The sequence below is a fragment of the Grampus griseus genome (genome assembly GCF_964374135.1).
Source record: "Grampus griseus genome assembly, chromosome: 20".
Classification (NCBI taxonomy): Eukaryota; Metazoa; Chordata; class Mammalia; order Artiodactyla; family Delphinidae; genus Grampus; species Grampus griseus.
In genome coordinates, this window is record NC_139014.1 from 30,973,858 (window position 1) to 30,987,924 (window position 14,067).

General features: G+C 49.8%; 1 protein-coding gene across 6 annotated transcripts in view; it reads right to left on the reverse strand.

The window, feature by feature from the left end:
- The window catches only part of MSI2 (musashi RNA binding protein 2), a 389,285-nt gene that overhangs the window by 244,781 nt on the left and 130,437 nt on the right, over positions 1–14,067 (reverse strand). For all 6 annotated transcript variants that reach the window (XM_082680135.1, XM_082680133.1, XM_082680134.1 and 3 more), the window contains exon 6: positions 9,250–9,342. In XM_082680135.1, coding sequence (XP_082536261.1) covers positions 9,250–9,342 — 93 coding nt within the window. The remainder of the gene's footprint in view (positions 1–9,249; positions 9,343–14,067) is intronic.

The following is a 14,067-nucleotide window of genomic DNA, read 5'->3' on the forward strand; positions in this document are numbered from 1 at the left end:
CGGGGTGGTCTTTTTTTTTTTTTTTTTTTTTTGAGATACGGGGGCCTCTCACTGTTGTGGCCTCTCCCGTTGCGGAGCACAGGCTCCGGACGCGCAGGCTCAGCGGCCATGGCTCACGGACCCAGCCACTCCGCGGCATGTGGGATCTTCCCGGACCGGGGCACGAACCCGTGTCTCCTGCATCGGCAGGCGGACTCTCAACCACTGCGCCACCAGGGAAGCCCCGGGGTGGGCTTTTTAAAGGAGAAAAACTTTTTCTGGTTTTTTTTTAAATCAGAGAATCGGCGAGCTCCCCCACAAACCCGCCCAGCACGGCTCTCTCTGGCGCTAACCCTGCCCTTCTGCCGCTCCCTAAGAACACTGACAATAAGATCAGAAAGACTGCCTCTGGTCATTCCATACGCTCGTTTATATTTCCTGAAGGGAAAAGCACCTTAAATTGTTTTTTTTTTCAAATAATAACACTCTACAAACAATAAGGAGGTCTGAAAATATTTACGTCTGCTGCCAATTAGAAAGGACAGTTAGCGACCTCAGCTACCAAAAATGTCTAATTTACAACTAATCTGATTCTGCAAATTACATTTTCTACTGCAGACCACCTAAAAACGACTTCCTGTAAACTAACCACTCTGCTGGGTTGTTTTTTTTTTTAATATAATTAAATCCTTATTTTGCTCTTTAACTACACGAAGCTCACTCTTTTGCTACATGGGGCAGAACTGTTTATTTTCAAAAGATGTGGAAATAATCCCCAAGGAGGAGCCCAAATCGGAGCCCAGAGGAATCCTACGCTCCAAGTCAATGATGAGCTGCCCTTGCCCGGGACTGTGTGTCTGTCCGTCTGTTCTGCCTTCCGCAGGCCACTTCAGGTAACACTACACTTACTGGCCTGTTCCGGCTCCTGACCCCAGTGGCTGAGTTAAATCAGGAAGGCAGCTTGTAAATAGGCATGAAGTAAGTGTTCTGGAACATGCAGGAAGGAATACTTAAATCTGCCTGGAGGTGGTCAAAGGTTTCGTGCCTTTTGGAGCTGGAGGCCAAGTGTCTCGACTTCTCCCAACTCCCATTTATTTAGGGTGAGCAACTTATTCTCGTTTGCAAGTCCCGAGTTCCTGGAAACCCCTCAGTCCTAGGCAAACCAGGACAGTTGGTCGCCCTACCTTTATCCAGCCTAGTTCTTCTCCTTACCATCAGGAATCCATCAATAATATTTCTTGTTTGCCTGCTGTGTGTTACCTTCCATCTGTGCCCACCCCCTAACCCCAACCACTGCACTTTGGAACCAGTAATCATCAACCTTTCACAGTAACGGCCCCTCCACCCAGATTCCTCCATCCTGGAAACGTCCTGGTTACGCCAATGTCCCATGGAGAAGAAAGGACCATCACCCTGGCTGCAGAAGGTATGTGGACTTAGGGCAAATCACATCCCACTCTGCTAGCAACTCAGCTCAAGGAAGACAATACGAAGTGGAGAAAAATGGAAATAGCAAATACAAATTCAATCTATCAAATCTCCTATTTATTTTATGCAAAGTTTTCCTGCTGCTTATTAATGCCAGCTTTCCCTCTACCATTTAATCTCTGCTTCCATTTCATTCTTGGAGGCCTGCGATTATTCTAATTCAGCATTCGGATGACTTCATTTCCGCTCAAGTACACCCAGGTCAACTTGGATAGAAAAGAAAGAGGAGGAGAAGAAAAATAATCAGCTAAAAGCTATTAAATATCAGCCGTGTGCCTCATGATTGGTTTGAAAGGCAGTGGTGAGGTTAGCAACAGTCAGAAACTCAACCCTTCTGCCTCTTCCTGCATATTAACGTTTATTCTGGGGCTCTCACTCTTATGGCTTCGAATGTAAATAGAGTACCGACTGGCAGCCCACTTTCGGCTAATTCACACATACCAAGTCTGAAGATACAGAGCTGGAGAAATGTACAGGGTGGTAACTTGACAAATCCTGCTCCTCTACAGAGAGCCTGATTCTCAGAGGACAAAGGAAGCTGGAGAAAAAAAGAAGAGAAAGAAAGAAAAAAGAAAAGCATATGCGACCCATGTAATGGGGTAACCTATTGATGGGCTGGGGGGATGGGCAGGAATCTCCATATCAATGTTCACGCCAGGAAACAATGGAATCCGGTTTCTATGCCAAGTCTAAATGAACTGAGCTTTCTCCTCCATAAGAAGCACTCCTTGCACCCACTGGCACAAGCCTGAACCGTGATTTCTCAGACACTTTCAGTTCCCACTGAAGTACATCCAGGGGTAGAAAGGCTTTCTTTCTCATGCTAACAACTCCATTGTAAGTGACGTCCTCAGAGCCTGCCAGGAGGGCTCTGGGAAGGTAAGCTGGTGGAGCCCTTAAACCCCTTCTCCCTCTGCCTCCCCCAGGCTCATTAACTCCTTCCTGCCCAAGGGCTCTCCTGCCCCGGGTCTTTCTCCTCATGGCCCCCTACAAAAATTAAATAAAGCTAAACCATACCGGGAAACACAGTTAAACAGCAGAGCCAGAAAGTTCGAGCCTTGCTCCCCTAACCTTACTACGCGTACGCATGTGTGATTAGCAGAATCTCAAACTTTTCCCAGCTTGCTACCCAGAAGGCATCCTATTTTTCTGTTTGTATATTTTAAAACACTGTTAACAGAGCAATAATAATGTCTGATGCATTTGCCTAACAACAGCTGGCTATATTTTATACACTAAAAGGGAAATGGGCAGTTTTCCTAGAAACCCACTCATCTATTTCAGGAACTCCTTTTTGAAGCAGAATAAAAATAGAGGATTTAGGAGAAGTGAGGTTGAGGTGTTCAATCTGTTTCGAGCGCAGCTCTCCCCACCGGCTGCAGCAGAAACGGAGGGAAAAGTTCATCAGGAAGACACAAAGTCCTCTGGCAAGAGGGTTTACCTGCAAAGCCCAAGGCTCATATTACTTGTGGGTCCTGCTCGCTTGTTTGCCACCACCTGGCCCAGGAGGCCGAGGCAGGCAGATGAGGCAGGAGTCTCCTGTTTGCTAACTGAGACTTTTTGCCCTCAGCAGCTCTGCCAGGGGTCACAGGGCAAATCAAGTCCCCTCCCCCGTATGAAAACTTCCAAAGGGAGAGACTGACACGAACCAGGCAGAGATTTAATCAAACACCAGGACAGTGTTGGCCTTGTTCTGGGCTATTTTACAGGAAGAAAGTTTAAACCTGCAGGTAGCCTTCAGCGTGACCGGCCAGGGAGGGGAGAGCCAATGGTCCTTCCTGGTCCACTCTAGAGTTCTAAGTCAGGGTCTGAGGAACGTCACGGCCCTCCAGAGCAAAGGCCAGCAGGTGACAGGCGAGGCCCGGGCACACCGACCGCTTTCCAGTGAGTCCGCCTGTACAAACCACTTCAGAAGACGCAGGCCTCGTGGGAGCTGTGAGGCCCACGAAGGACAGATAGGACTTTTGTATTCCAGGCCCGGTCGGAAAGGACCGCGCACCTCATGGAGCTCTGTTTATCTGCAACTTGCATCAGGAAGCAACAAAATCAGAGTCCACTCTCAGGAATACGGTTAACTTGCTTATTCATTTTCTCACAGATCTCCTGCCTTTCACATTTCAAAGGCTTTATGATATTTTTATTCTAGATCTTTCTCTCCTCACACACACAGCATCAAAAGGGGCATCTGAGCGGTGGCCGGGGGTGCCAGCATTGTACCTGCACATAAAGCCTGGAGCTAACACACAACAGGCAGCCAACACTCCGCCAGAGGGCCCTCGCCCAAGACCTCTCCCAAGTGCAGTCAATGAGATCTCATTATATTAAAAAGCCAATTCATTCTTGTTTTCCATTTTTTCCCCCCAAAAGCTTTCAAGCACCATTCTCTGTAGCTCAAGTTAACTTTTATAGCCCACACACAACCCCAACCCAACAAAAGGACTCGAAGGCCCCTTTTCGCCCCATTTCCACGGGGCTCCCCTAAAGAGCTGGAACTTTCCAAACCACCACCTCCTCCTTTAGGGCCTTGGCTTCCCATCCGCCACAGTGAGGGGCTGGCCCAGGAAAGGGTTAAAGCCCTCACGTCAAACCGCAAACTCGGGCACTGGCCCAGAAGGGACATGGGAACCAGGGCAGCCAGTGATAAAGGCCGGATTGTAGCAGCCCACTGAATTGGAAATGACTTGTAGGCCTAATGAAACAGAACTTTGGCAGTAAAACAGAATGAAAGGAATGAGACAATAAAAGGCTGGAACAAAGGGTGCAGAGTCGGTTCAGCTTAGCAAAATAAGCTCACTTTGTTGGTGGGGAAAGCCAAAGCCGATTAGGATAAACCAATGACTAAGCGTAAGTCTTCCAAACTAATTACACAGTTCACCATGTGAAGTATAATTGGGAGCCTCCAGATGCGGCCCTCTCTGCTTTCACAGGAGTTATATAAAGTGAGAATTACCTAGCGAGCTCGGCACCGAGCAGCCCTCTCATCGAGGTGAACAGCTGAAAGTTGCAGAACTGCTCCATCCGGGACGAAGCCGAGAATTCATTAATTTAAAGGCCTCTTTTTGATCTCGCAAATCCTATAAGTGAGAATTTAAGAAGGAGGGGCCTACGGGGAGAAGGGAGGAAGCCCTGGCACTTGGAGTTGCTTTGATCCCAGGGCTTTTTAATTACCACGCTGGGCTCGTCCGGATGGCCGTGCAGGGGGAACGGAGCAGAACAGCCCGACGGACGGTCTCGGTCTGTATGTGCGCATCTAGAGCCCTGTTTACGTGCCATTGTTCGGAACGGTCTGTATACATCGTTCCTGTAGGCATGAAATCGTCAGCACAGGTAACGTCCACTAGGAAACCTGAAGCAGTAAAATAAATTGCCATAGATCAACGTTCTCGACAAATGAACCAAACCTGCTCCCTCTGAGGATGGGGCCGCCCAGTGGTAAAGTGGGAGATGCGGTTTGACAAATGCTGAAAATGAGTGACTCTCCAGGTTACATGATCTTGGACAACTCACTGACCCTTCTCAACATCAGTTTCGTTCTCGCCTAACAGATATTTCACCTACCTCACTTGACATCCCTGAGAACCAAATTTTTAAGTGCATTAAGAGGCGTAGCACAAAGCACACGACCCTCTAATTCAGAAACCTCAGAACACCGCAAGAGGAGTTAATGCTAAAATCCGAACTTCACAAACTCTGCGTCTTCACTGAGATCTTGCACATGTGATAGGAAACTGGAAATACTTTATACTCATAGGATGAAGGTTCCAGTTTATAAATGGTAGCTTTTTCCCAGTAGAGTCTTTCATTGCCCCTTGATCTTGAAGTGCAGAAATTAACTCTACCACAGTTACGACTGTTTTATTTGTTACATCATGCTCATGACTGCCAATGACATCTTGTCTTGGTTACAGTCTACAGGTACCGTAGATACCTATCTATCCATCCACCTATATGTATGTTTATTTAAACACTTTCTAAATTATTCCATTTTCAAGCTTGAAACCAACCATAGGAATAATCTAGTACAGAGGTTGGCAAACCACAGCCCATGGGACAAATGGGGTCCCAAACCTGTTTCCATAAAGTTTTATTGGAACTCAGCCACACCCAATGGTTTATGTGTTGGCTGCAGCTGCTTTCTCCACGTGGCAAAAGTGAGTAGCTGTGACAGAGCGAAAAATATTTACTATCTAACCCAAGTTTTCCACGCCCTTCCCTCAGGTGAGAAACTGAGGCCAGGAAAGAAGTGGCCTGTTACGGTGCCTGCCTCGGTGGTATCACCACGTGGTCATGCCCAGTACGAGGGTCTGGGACACCTCCTCTTACCTTCCTCCAACGAGGGCACCAGAACAGCTACCCAGGGGTGAGGACGGCACCCAAGTCAGCAGAGTCCTTACGCCGACGGCCGCACTTCATGATCTCATCTTAAATATAAACAAGCAATGACATCCCTAACCCAGGGGTCAGGGGGAGGGGGCGTAAAGCTTCTGGGAGGAAGGTGGGAGAAAAGCAAAAAAGGGTTTACAAGCCTCCAACTTGAGTCATTTCAAGCTCTCAGTGTGCCATCCTGCACCCACTCCTCTTACAGTAATGACGTTTAGACTCCCTGAGCTCAGAGCCCCAAGACATCGATCTTACCCATCTTGATCGCCACCTGAAATAAACAGCCAGAACAGCTGCCGCCTCTGGCAAGACGGGAAGAGGAAGAGGAAAGAAGCCTGACAACGAGGGAAACCTAAGAAGAAGGTGGCAAACTCTGATGGAGCCTGTGGAAAGATGGACAGTTCTAGACTTGGAGGAGGTAGGGTGTGAATTCTGGCTGTTATACTGCCTTACCTGGGTGACCTTTGCTGAGACTCCACCTCCCTGACCTGTACTGTCCACCTTTGTCAAATGCGCTGGATGACACCAAAATCCGCTGTGCAGAATCAATGAGGCCATGTAGGCTCAGGTTCCCGGCACTGTCCCTGGGCACCCAGAGGGGACACCATTTTTCCTTCTCTTTTGCACCCTCCCCACCCTACGTCTATCTTGGGGGTGGATCAGCAGCTGGAACGGGCCCAGGGTTTGGGTTCTATTATCAGACAAGCCTAGAGGAGAAGTCAGGCTGTGACCTTGAGTCAAAGGTGCAGTCCCACCAAGGCTCCATGTAACAATCTACAAAATGGGCAGCACACCCACCAGCATCCCAGAGAAGAATTGAATGAGATAACATAAGTCAAGGGCCGGGCCGTATCCAACACTTAACACGTACTCACTAAATTACTCACTGAATGACACCTTACTAATGTGCAGTTAACCAACTGAAAAGAGCCCCTAACAGCTTGACACAGTCGGGAGTGTGTGCCTATGCGTGAGTATACTTTATGCAAGTGTGTGTGCGTGTGTTTTCCATCTCCTTCAATCAGGTTGTCGATTTACTGTAATTCCTTTCACAGCCACTGGATTTACTCAGCATCCCTGAGGCCCAGTAGCAGGGTCTCCCCTCCTTTGACCATTCTGGAGTCAAATGAATTATACCAGAATCCTGAGAGGTGGTGGGCTCTGCCCAAGGGAACACACATCACACCAGCCGCCCGCCGAACGAGGAATAAGCTATTCTGAAGACAGATCCAGATAAAGCACAGAACATATGTACGCAACAGGCCACTAACACGTGACTATACAGAGCGTGAGGGTTGTGAGACATTCAACGGCCTCCTTAGTCCTTTAATAAAACACTTGATAGGTTTATGCATCCTGCAGGAGTCCGCCGACGTTACTGCAAAATTAACTGAGCGGCTTCAGACCCGGCGAGTGCCAAGCCAGGGGAGAGTCTGTGGCCGCCTCCCAGTCAAGAGGACGGCTGTTCCCAGGGCAGGGATGGTCACTGCTGTGGGCTCGCACCCCCCCACCAACTGCCGGTGGACTGAGTCACAACGCTAAGTGTTAAGGAAGAACAATGGAAAGACAAAGAGAGAGAAAGGAGAGAGAGAGGGAGAGACCCAGAGCTGGGCATGTGCGGAGGTGTGGTGAGTATGAGCCTGTGTGGAAAATTCTAACAGCCCATCTGGGCAGCATCAACTTCCCCGACACCCGCAAATAGGCCCATGAGATTCCAAGGCAGGTTACGGCTCGAAAAAGAAGTCCCACCTCATGTTTGCAAACACTACCTCCGGCCTGGTTTTAAAGGCAGAACGGTAGTAAAGAGGGTTCGCACTCCAGAGCCTTCCATTACGCAAGCTGGATTTGTCTCATTAAATTATTTCCAGTCTCTCTCCCTGGGCAGGGCGGGGCTGGGGGATGGATCAATCCCCCTTAATGCTTTAAATCAGTCTCGAAGAGAAGCGCTATAGTGTACACAACCACCAACACACCCAGTTATTTTTTAGAATCTGCCAGAATGAATCAGCCCCCAACCGGCAATGCCAGACAGTGCCGTGGGGAAGGAGTCTTTCATAACCGACCCAGAAGGGCAGCTGAGTGCCATTCCAAACGCAAGGCTGGGCTGGAGGAGGCTGGGTTCTCTGAAGCATGGTCTCCCATCCATGCAGAAATTGATTAATACCAGAGACAGGAAAATCTCTATTTTGAGGCTAAACAGAAGTCACAGCACTCATCCCAGAGGGCAGCTCACAACTGGACACTCCTGGAGATGGGATCATAGCTGCCCATTGCCTTGGGCAAACAAATGAAAGCACAGAACTTTCAGACTGGCCAGTGGGCGGCAATGCCTTTGTACCACCCAGGGCAAGTGTGACAGGTGTCCTGGGGCAGGTGAGTGGCAGAGCTTAGAACAGCTGCGGGGTTTTCTCAGGATGCCTCGGCAGCCCTCTGCCACATCAGTCCTTCGGTGGAGGCGGGAGACACATGACGAGACACACAGAAGAAAACGATCCCACACCTGTGCTCCCAGGACAATGTCCACAACTGCTCAAAGATGCAGGAGGCGTAGGCCCTGTGCACGCACTCACCTGCCAGCCTCCTGGGACACAGGAGCTGGAGGAGGGGCACCACACAAATGCCAGCAAGGCTCAGCGCCCAGCAAGCTGCCCTGCTGGAGCCCTGGGGCGACAGAGTCATTGGAGGAATGTGTCACCCTGGGGCAGAACCCACTCTCCAAGGCAGTGGGTCCCCCCCCCCCACCAACTAGAAAGGGGCTGAATTAATCATCCGTGGTTACGTGCCCTGTCTGTCTGTGTGACTCTGTCTGTCACACACACACTCCCACACTCCACTTCCTGACTCATCTGGGGCATTCTGAGTTGCTCCCAGCCCGTTCCCGCAGCAGAGCCCAGGGGATAATTGTACTGCTGTCTCACCGACATTCTGACAGGTACGAGCCCAGCATCTTTCCTGAGTTTCCTCGGGCGTTGGACAGGGGAGGGTTCAGCCGCAAGGGCCCCAGGGAGCCTCCTCTCTCAATGCATTTTCCAGAAGGGCACAGAATGAAGCCCAGTGCCAACTCTCAGGCCAGCTTCTGCAGGAGCTCCTGCCCTGTGACTCACAGCCCTGAATCCCTCACCAGGAGCTGCCACCATCAGCTCCCAGCCCAGGCCCCACGTGGCCGGCAAATGCCAGTGAATCGGCACTCAAAGGCCACTCTGTCTGCTCCTGCAGGCACGTGGGGTGCCGTGCCCACCGCAAGCCGGACTCCTCCATCTCGGCTCCTGCCAGATTTCATTTACATCTTGACGGCCGAGTCCAAGGACAAGGTTCTTGAGGACACAGCTGTGGCAAAGGCAGGGGCCACGGCAGCCACCTCGAAGGACCGAGCAGGCTGCCCCACCTCAACGCGCCGCTTACCTTGCCAAACTGCTCGAAATACTGCTTCACATCTTCCACCACCGTGTTCGCAGATAATCCGCCTACAAAGATTTTCTTTGTTCTTGTGACCATCTGCAAGAAATGACAAGAGGAAGACATGGGTTAACTAGGTTATCTGAAGCCACACTCACCGAGATGCTGAGCAAGCCGCTCTCCACACTTCTCTAGAGAGGAAGGCGATGTTAGGGATATACCAGCTGCACCAAGCGGGCCCTGTGGGCGTCTCAGGATACCGGAGACCATCACTCGGGATACCTCAGGCCTTCAGGCCGCAACCTGAAAGCTCGAGTTTCGTACAGATGGAGAGGGAACCTCTTTGGCTATAACACACGGCCTCACTGTGATGTTAAGTCACACGTCAAAGCTATTTTAAACCTAAGAGACGTGAACAAAAGAGAACTACGTGCATAAAGGTCTGCTGCCCTGAAAGTACCCATAAAGTGTGTCCATAAGAAACTCGCACATAACTCAAACCCACGTGCAGACTGCCTACACCGAGCCGTTCTGGGTGCTGGCTTACGTCTGCCAACAGGACAGACAGGACCTCATACACTGGGACCGCCCTCCAAGCCCAGCCCCCGGGGCTCCTTCCCCTCTGGATTTCTCACCATTCACCTTGATCTGTCCTACAGTCAGCCGAGTGCAGCTGGTCCCCAGGCCTCCACACCTCTGTCCACGCAGGTCCTGCCCCTTGGGAGACCTCTCCACTCCTCCACCTCCCTTGCCAAGTTCTGACTTTCCCCCGAGATCCAGTGCCCTTCTCCCAAATTCAAAACACCTGTATAGTCGCCCCACCCAGAAGCTGTTTCTCCTGCTTCTGAACCAAACGCTGCGCCCCTCTGCCTCTCACACACTCACTACGTTCCACCTCGCATTGAAGTGAGTGATAATCCTGCCTTCGTTCTAACCTCCTCCCCCAGACCGAGGGCTCCTGACTCCTCTCGGTACCCCCCGGGGTGCAAATACAGGGCCAGGCACACAGAATTCCACAGCCGAAGTCTGGTGGATGCAAAAACAAACGAATTTCTGCAATGGCCACATTTCAGAATCCCACCAGCCCTAAAGCAAAGGGAGGAGGGAACTCGATGATGTCCACTCTTCAGAGTGGGACCAATAACCTTACATAGAAGAGTGAAAGGCAATAAAATACAATAATTTTATTCTGAAGACTAAGTTAGGCTGTGTGGGGTTTGCGGTTGGTTTTTTCTTTTTCTTTTTTTGTTCTTCTTTAATGTCAAATAAAAAATTTTAAAACTCAGTGGATACAGGGTCTCACCAGTTTGGTTGCATATAATAAAAGCACAACGTCTTAATTCAATGGCTAGATCTTGTCACAATATATAATACATACGTACATCAAATCATCACGTTGTATGCTTTAAATATCTTACCATTTTATTTGTTAATTACACCCCAATAAAGCTCTGGGAAAAAATGTTCGATGAGAACATACAAAGAAAAGCAAGACTAAAACCCAAAAATAAATGAATGAGAGGAATCTGAAAACATTAAAAAAAAAAAAAAAGAAACAGCCACAATGTCACACGTGTCTATTGTAAGTCGATGCAGGGGGTACTCCCCTGGTGGTGCAGTGGTTGGGAATACGCCTGCCAATGCAGGGGACACGGGTTCGAGCCCTGGTCTGGGACGATCCCACATGCCGCGGACCAACTAAGCCCATGTGCCACAACTACTGAGCCTGCGCTCTAGAGCCCGCGAGCCACAACTACTGAGCCCACGTGCTGCAACTATCGAAGCTTGCGCGCCTAGAGCCCCGTGCTCCACAACAAGAGAAGCCACCGCAGTGAGAAGCCTGCACACCACATCGAAGAGCAGCCCCTGCTCAGTGCAACTAGAGAAAGCCCACACGCAGCAACGAACACCCAACACAGCCAAAAATAAAAATAAATAAATAAATTTATTTAAAAAAAAAAAGTCGATGTAGGTTGTCTAAGTATGGGGGCCGTGGCTGCCTGGATCACGTATCACCGAGTCTTCTGACACACGTGTGGAGAGAATGAACCAACCAACCCACTCCCAACAGTAAAGACTCAGTGGAGTGACACCTAAGGGCACAGCGGTCCCAGGAAGGCTGTTCTAAGGAGTGTGAAAGGCTCTGGAAACCTGGCTTCTGTGTCTAAGTCTGGATGTGACCCTGGACAGGACTCGCCTGAGGACTGGCTTCTGTGCTCTGCACGTGAAGTCCTGGACCAGAGCTCCCTGCCCCGCCTAACCCTGAACTCCCCCGAATCTGTGAGCATGGTGGGCCCGACAGGGAGGCTCCCAGACCTCAGGGACCTCACACTTTAACTCAGCAGCTCCCAGAGGGGACACATGCCACCTCAGCCCCCTGACTGACCCCCGACCTGGAATACCCTTGTAGTGGACATCCTGTGCTGTCCCAGGAGGACACTGTCCTGGTGACTCTCATACAGCTCACTGGCCGCCATGCAGTGGTTTGCATGTGTGTTTCAAACTGTTATTTACTATTTTTTCATCTCTTTTCAGATGAATGAGAGATTTGATGAGATAATGTACGTGAGGACATTCTATGAAGATCCCACCAGTGTCCACACCTCCGAGCTCCAGGAACCTCCAGTTAACTGGTGGGCATCTTAGCCAGCTCCTTGTTCATCTCCCTCCTTATCTGTCTCCCTGCTTATCCCTCAGTCTCCCTGGTGGATCAAGGTCACCTTCACGGTGACGCTCCATCAGGCCCTCTCCAGATTTAAATCTCTCCCTTACTAATCGCCAAATTTTACTCATCTAACTTTCCTAACGCATTCATTCAACAAATAGATTAAGTGCGAGGTGCTGGAACTCACATTCAAATACAGTGTGGAAGTTAATCCCCTTTAAAATGGAGATATAATAATTAGCCTACCACACAAGGTTCCTGCTGCAACTAAATTAAATAACATATGCCCAGGGCTTCCCTGGTGGTGCAATGGTTGAGAATCTGCCTGCCAATGCAGGGGACAAGGGTTCAAGCCCTGGTCCGGGAAGATCCCACATGCCACAGAGCAACAAAGCCCGTGCGCCACAACTACTGAGCCTGTACTCTAGAGCCCGTGAGCCACAACTACTGAGCCCTCACGCTGCAACTACTGAAGCCCGCACGCCTAGAGCCCGTGCTCCGCAACAAGAGAAGCCACAGCAATGAGAAGCCCACGCGCCGCAACGAAGAGTAGCCCCCGCTCTCAACAAGCAGAGAAAGCCCGCGCGCAGCAACACCAAAAATAAATATATAAATTTACAAATAACATATGCCCAAGTGTCTGGTGGGACAGCGCGTAGATGATAAATAAATGGTCACTAGCTGAATCCAAAGTCAGCTACTAAATTCATCCTTCAAGCTCAGGAGAAACGTGCAGCAGAAAGATACCTTCCACCAAACACTTTGATAAATCAACTCTTACTGCCCATTCTCTTCCACTATCATTTCAAAAACACTTTCCTACATCTCTACGTGATTTCAGATGGGCAAAGACTCCCAATAGCTTCATTTTAGATTTTTCATTCCTTTTTTTTAACCCCAGCCAAGCAATTAAATATCTATAAAGAAACACTAATGTGATCTACAAACATGCACTCGTGGAGTTCGCAACTTAAAGAAACTCTGGAGAGGTATTCCATAAAATGAACCCCACGGTCTCATTCAGACATTGTGTAGAGCCAGGTGGGTATAGACAGCAGGCCCTATATATATTCCAAACGTTCCCATGGACACAGAGAATTAAACGACCAACGTGTCTTCATTCCAAATAACAGAAGTCAACAGAATGTTCATTCCCCAGTAACTGGTAAAAAGAGAAGGTCCCCTCTTACACCCTCCACCGTTGCCCTACAGCCGTAAACCTGCCAAGACAGAGCCCTAAATGCTGGGGAAGACATCCAGCTATAAATCTACACAGTCCCAAAACAGTCTTTAAAACACTTCTTTTAAAACAAGGATGAGAAATTCCAGGCCCCAGACAATGTGGCCAAAGTGTCCAAGTTACTAAAACATCCTCTCCAGGAACCAGCTCAGATATACAGATAGATCCCCACTCTTCAGCAAACACTAAAAGGAGGCTGGTTTAATCAAAACCTTCCAAACGTGAAGAGGCCAGTGGGAAGATGGGCAACACTTGGTTAGCTGCTCACTGACGTCTCAGCTTCAGCATGGCTGGGGGGTGATGGGGCTCTGCAGGTGACCCCTCCCGCCAGGGGCGCTGGGGAAAATGGGAGTGAGTTACTTTGGGAATTCTGATGGCGTCACTGCTAAATGGGCCGTGCACTGCTCCATGATTTGCATTCTGGAGAGGGACGCAGGGGGCAGGCAGAGGATGCTAGAATCACACACTCTTCCCTCCGTTTCCCGCCCACCTCCATGGCTCCTTAGGACGCAGGAAGGGGGCAGCGTGGGGACGTGGTGTCCAAGGTCTCAGTGGACTAAACGGAGGTCCTCAAATTCCCATCAATACGTCAAGGTTTCACTTCTGTATACATGTGTGCGTGCGTGTGTGTGTGTGTGTGTATTGGGGGTACCTCTCTATTCCCAATCCTTGAGTCTTGGCTTCTCTGTGCCCCAGGAACCATAAAGCACCCCAGACCTTTAACCCTCTCTGACCCTGGAAACAGCAAGCAGGACCAGTTACACACTGGCCCCCGACTCTACAGTCCTCTGTGTTATAAAGTCCTCTCTGCCCACAGCGGAGAGAGCCACCTGTGTCTTCTTCCTGTGCTAGGCCCTTCGGGTAACTGTTTCCCAACCCACAGCCTTCACACCGACACACAGCTACTGCACACCAAAAG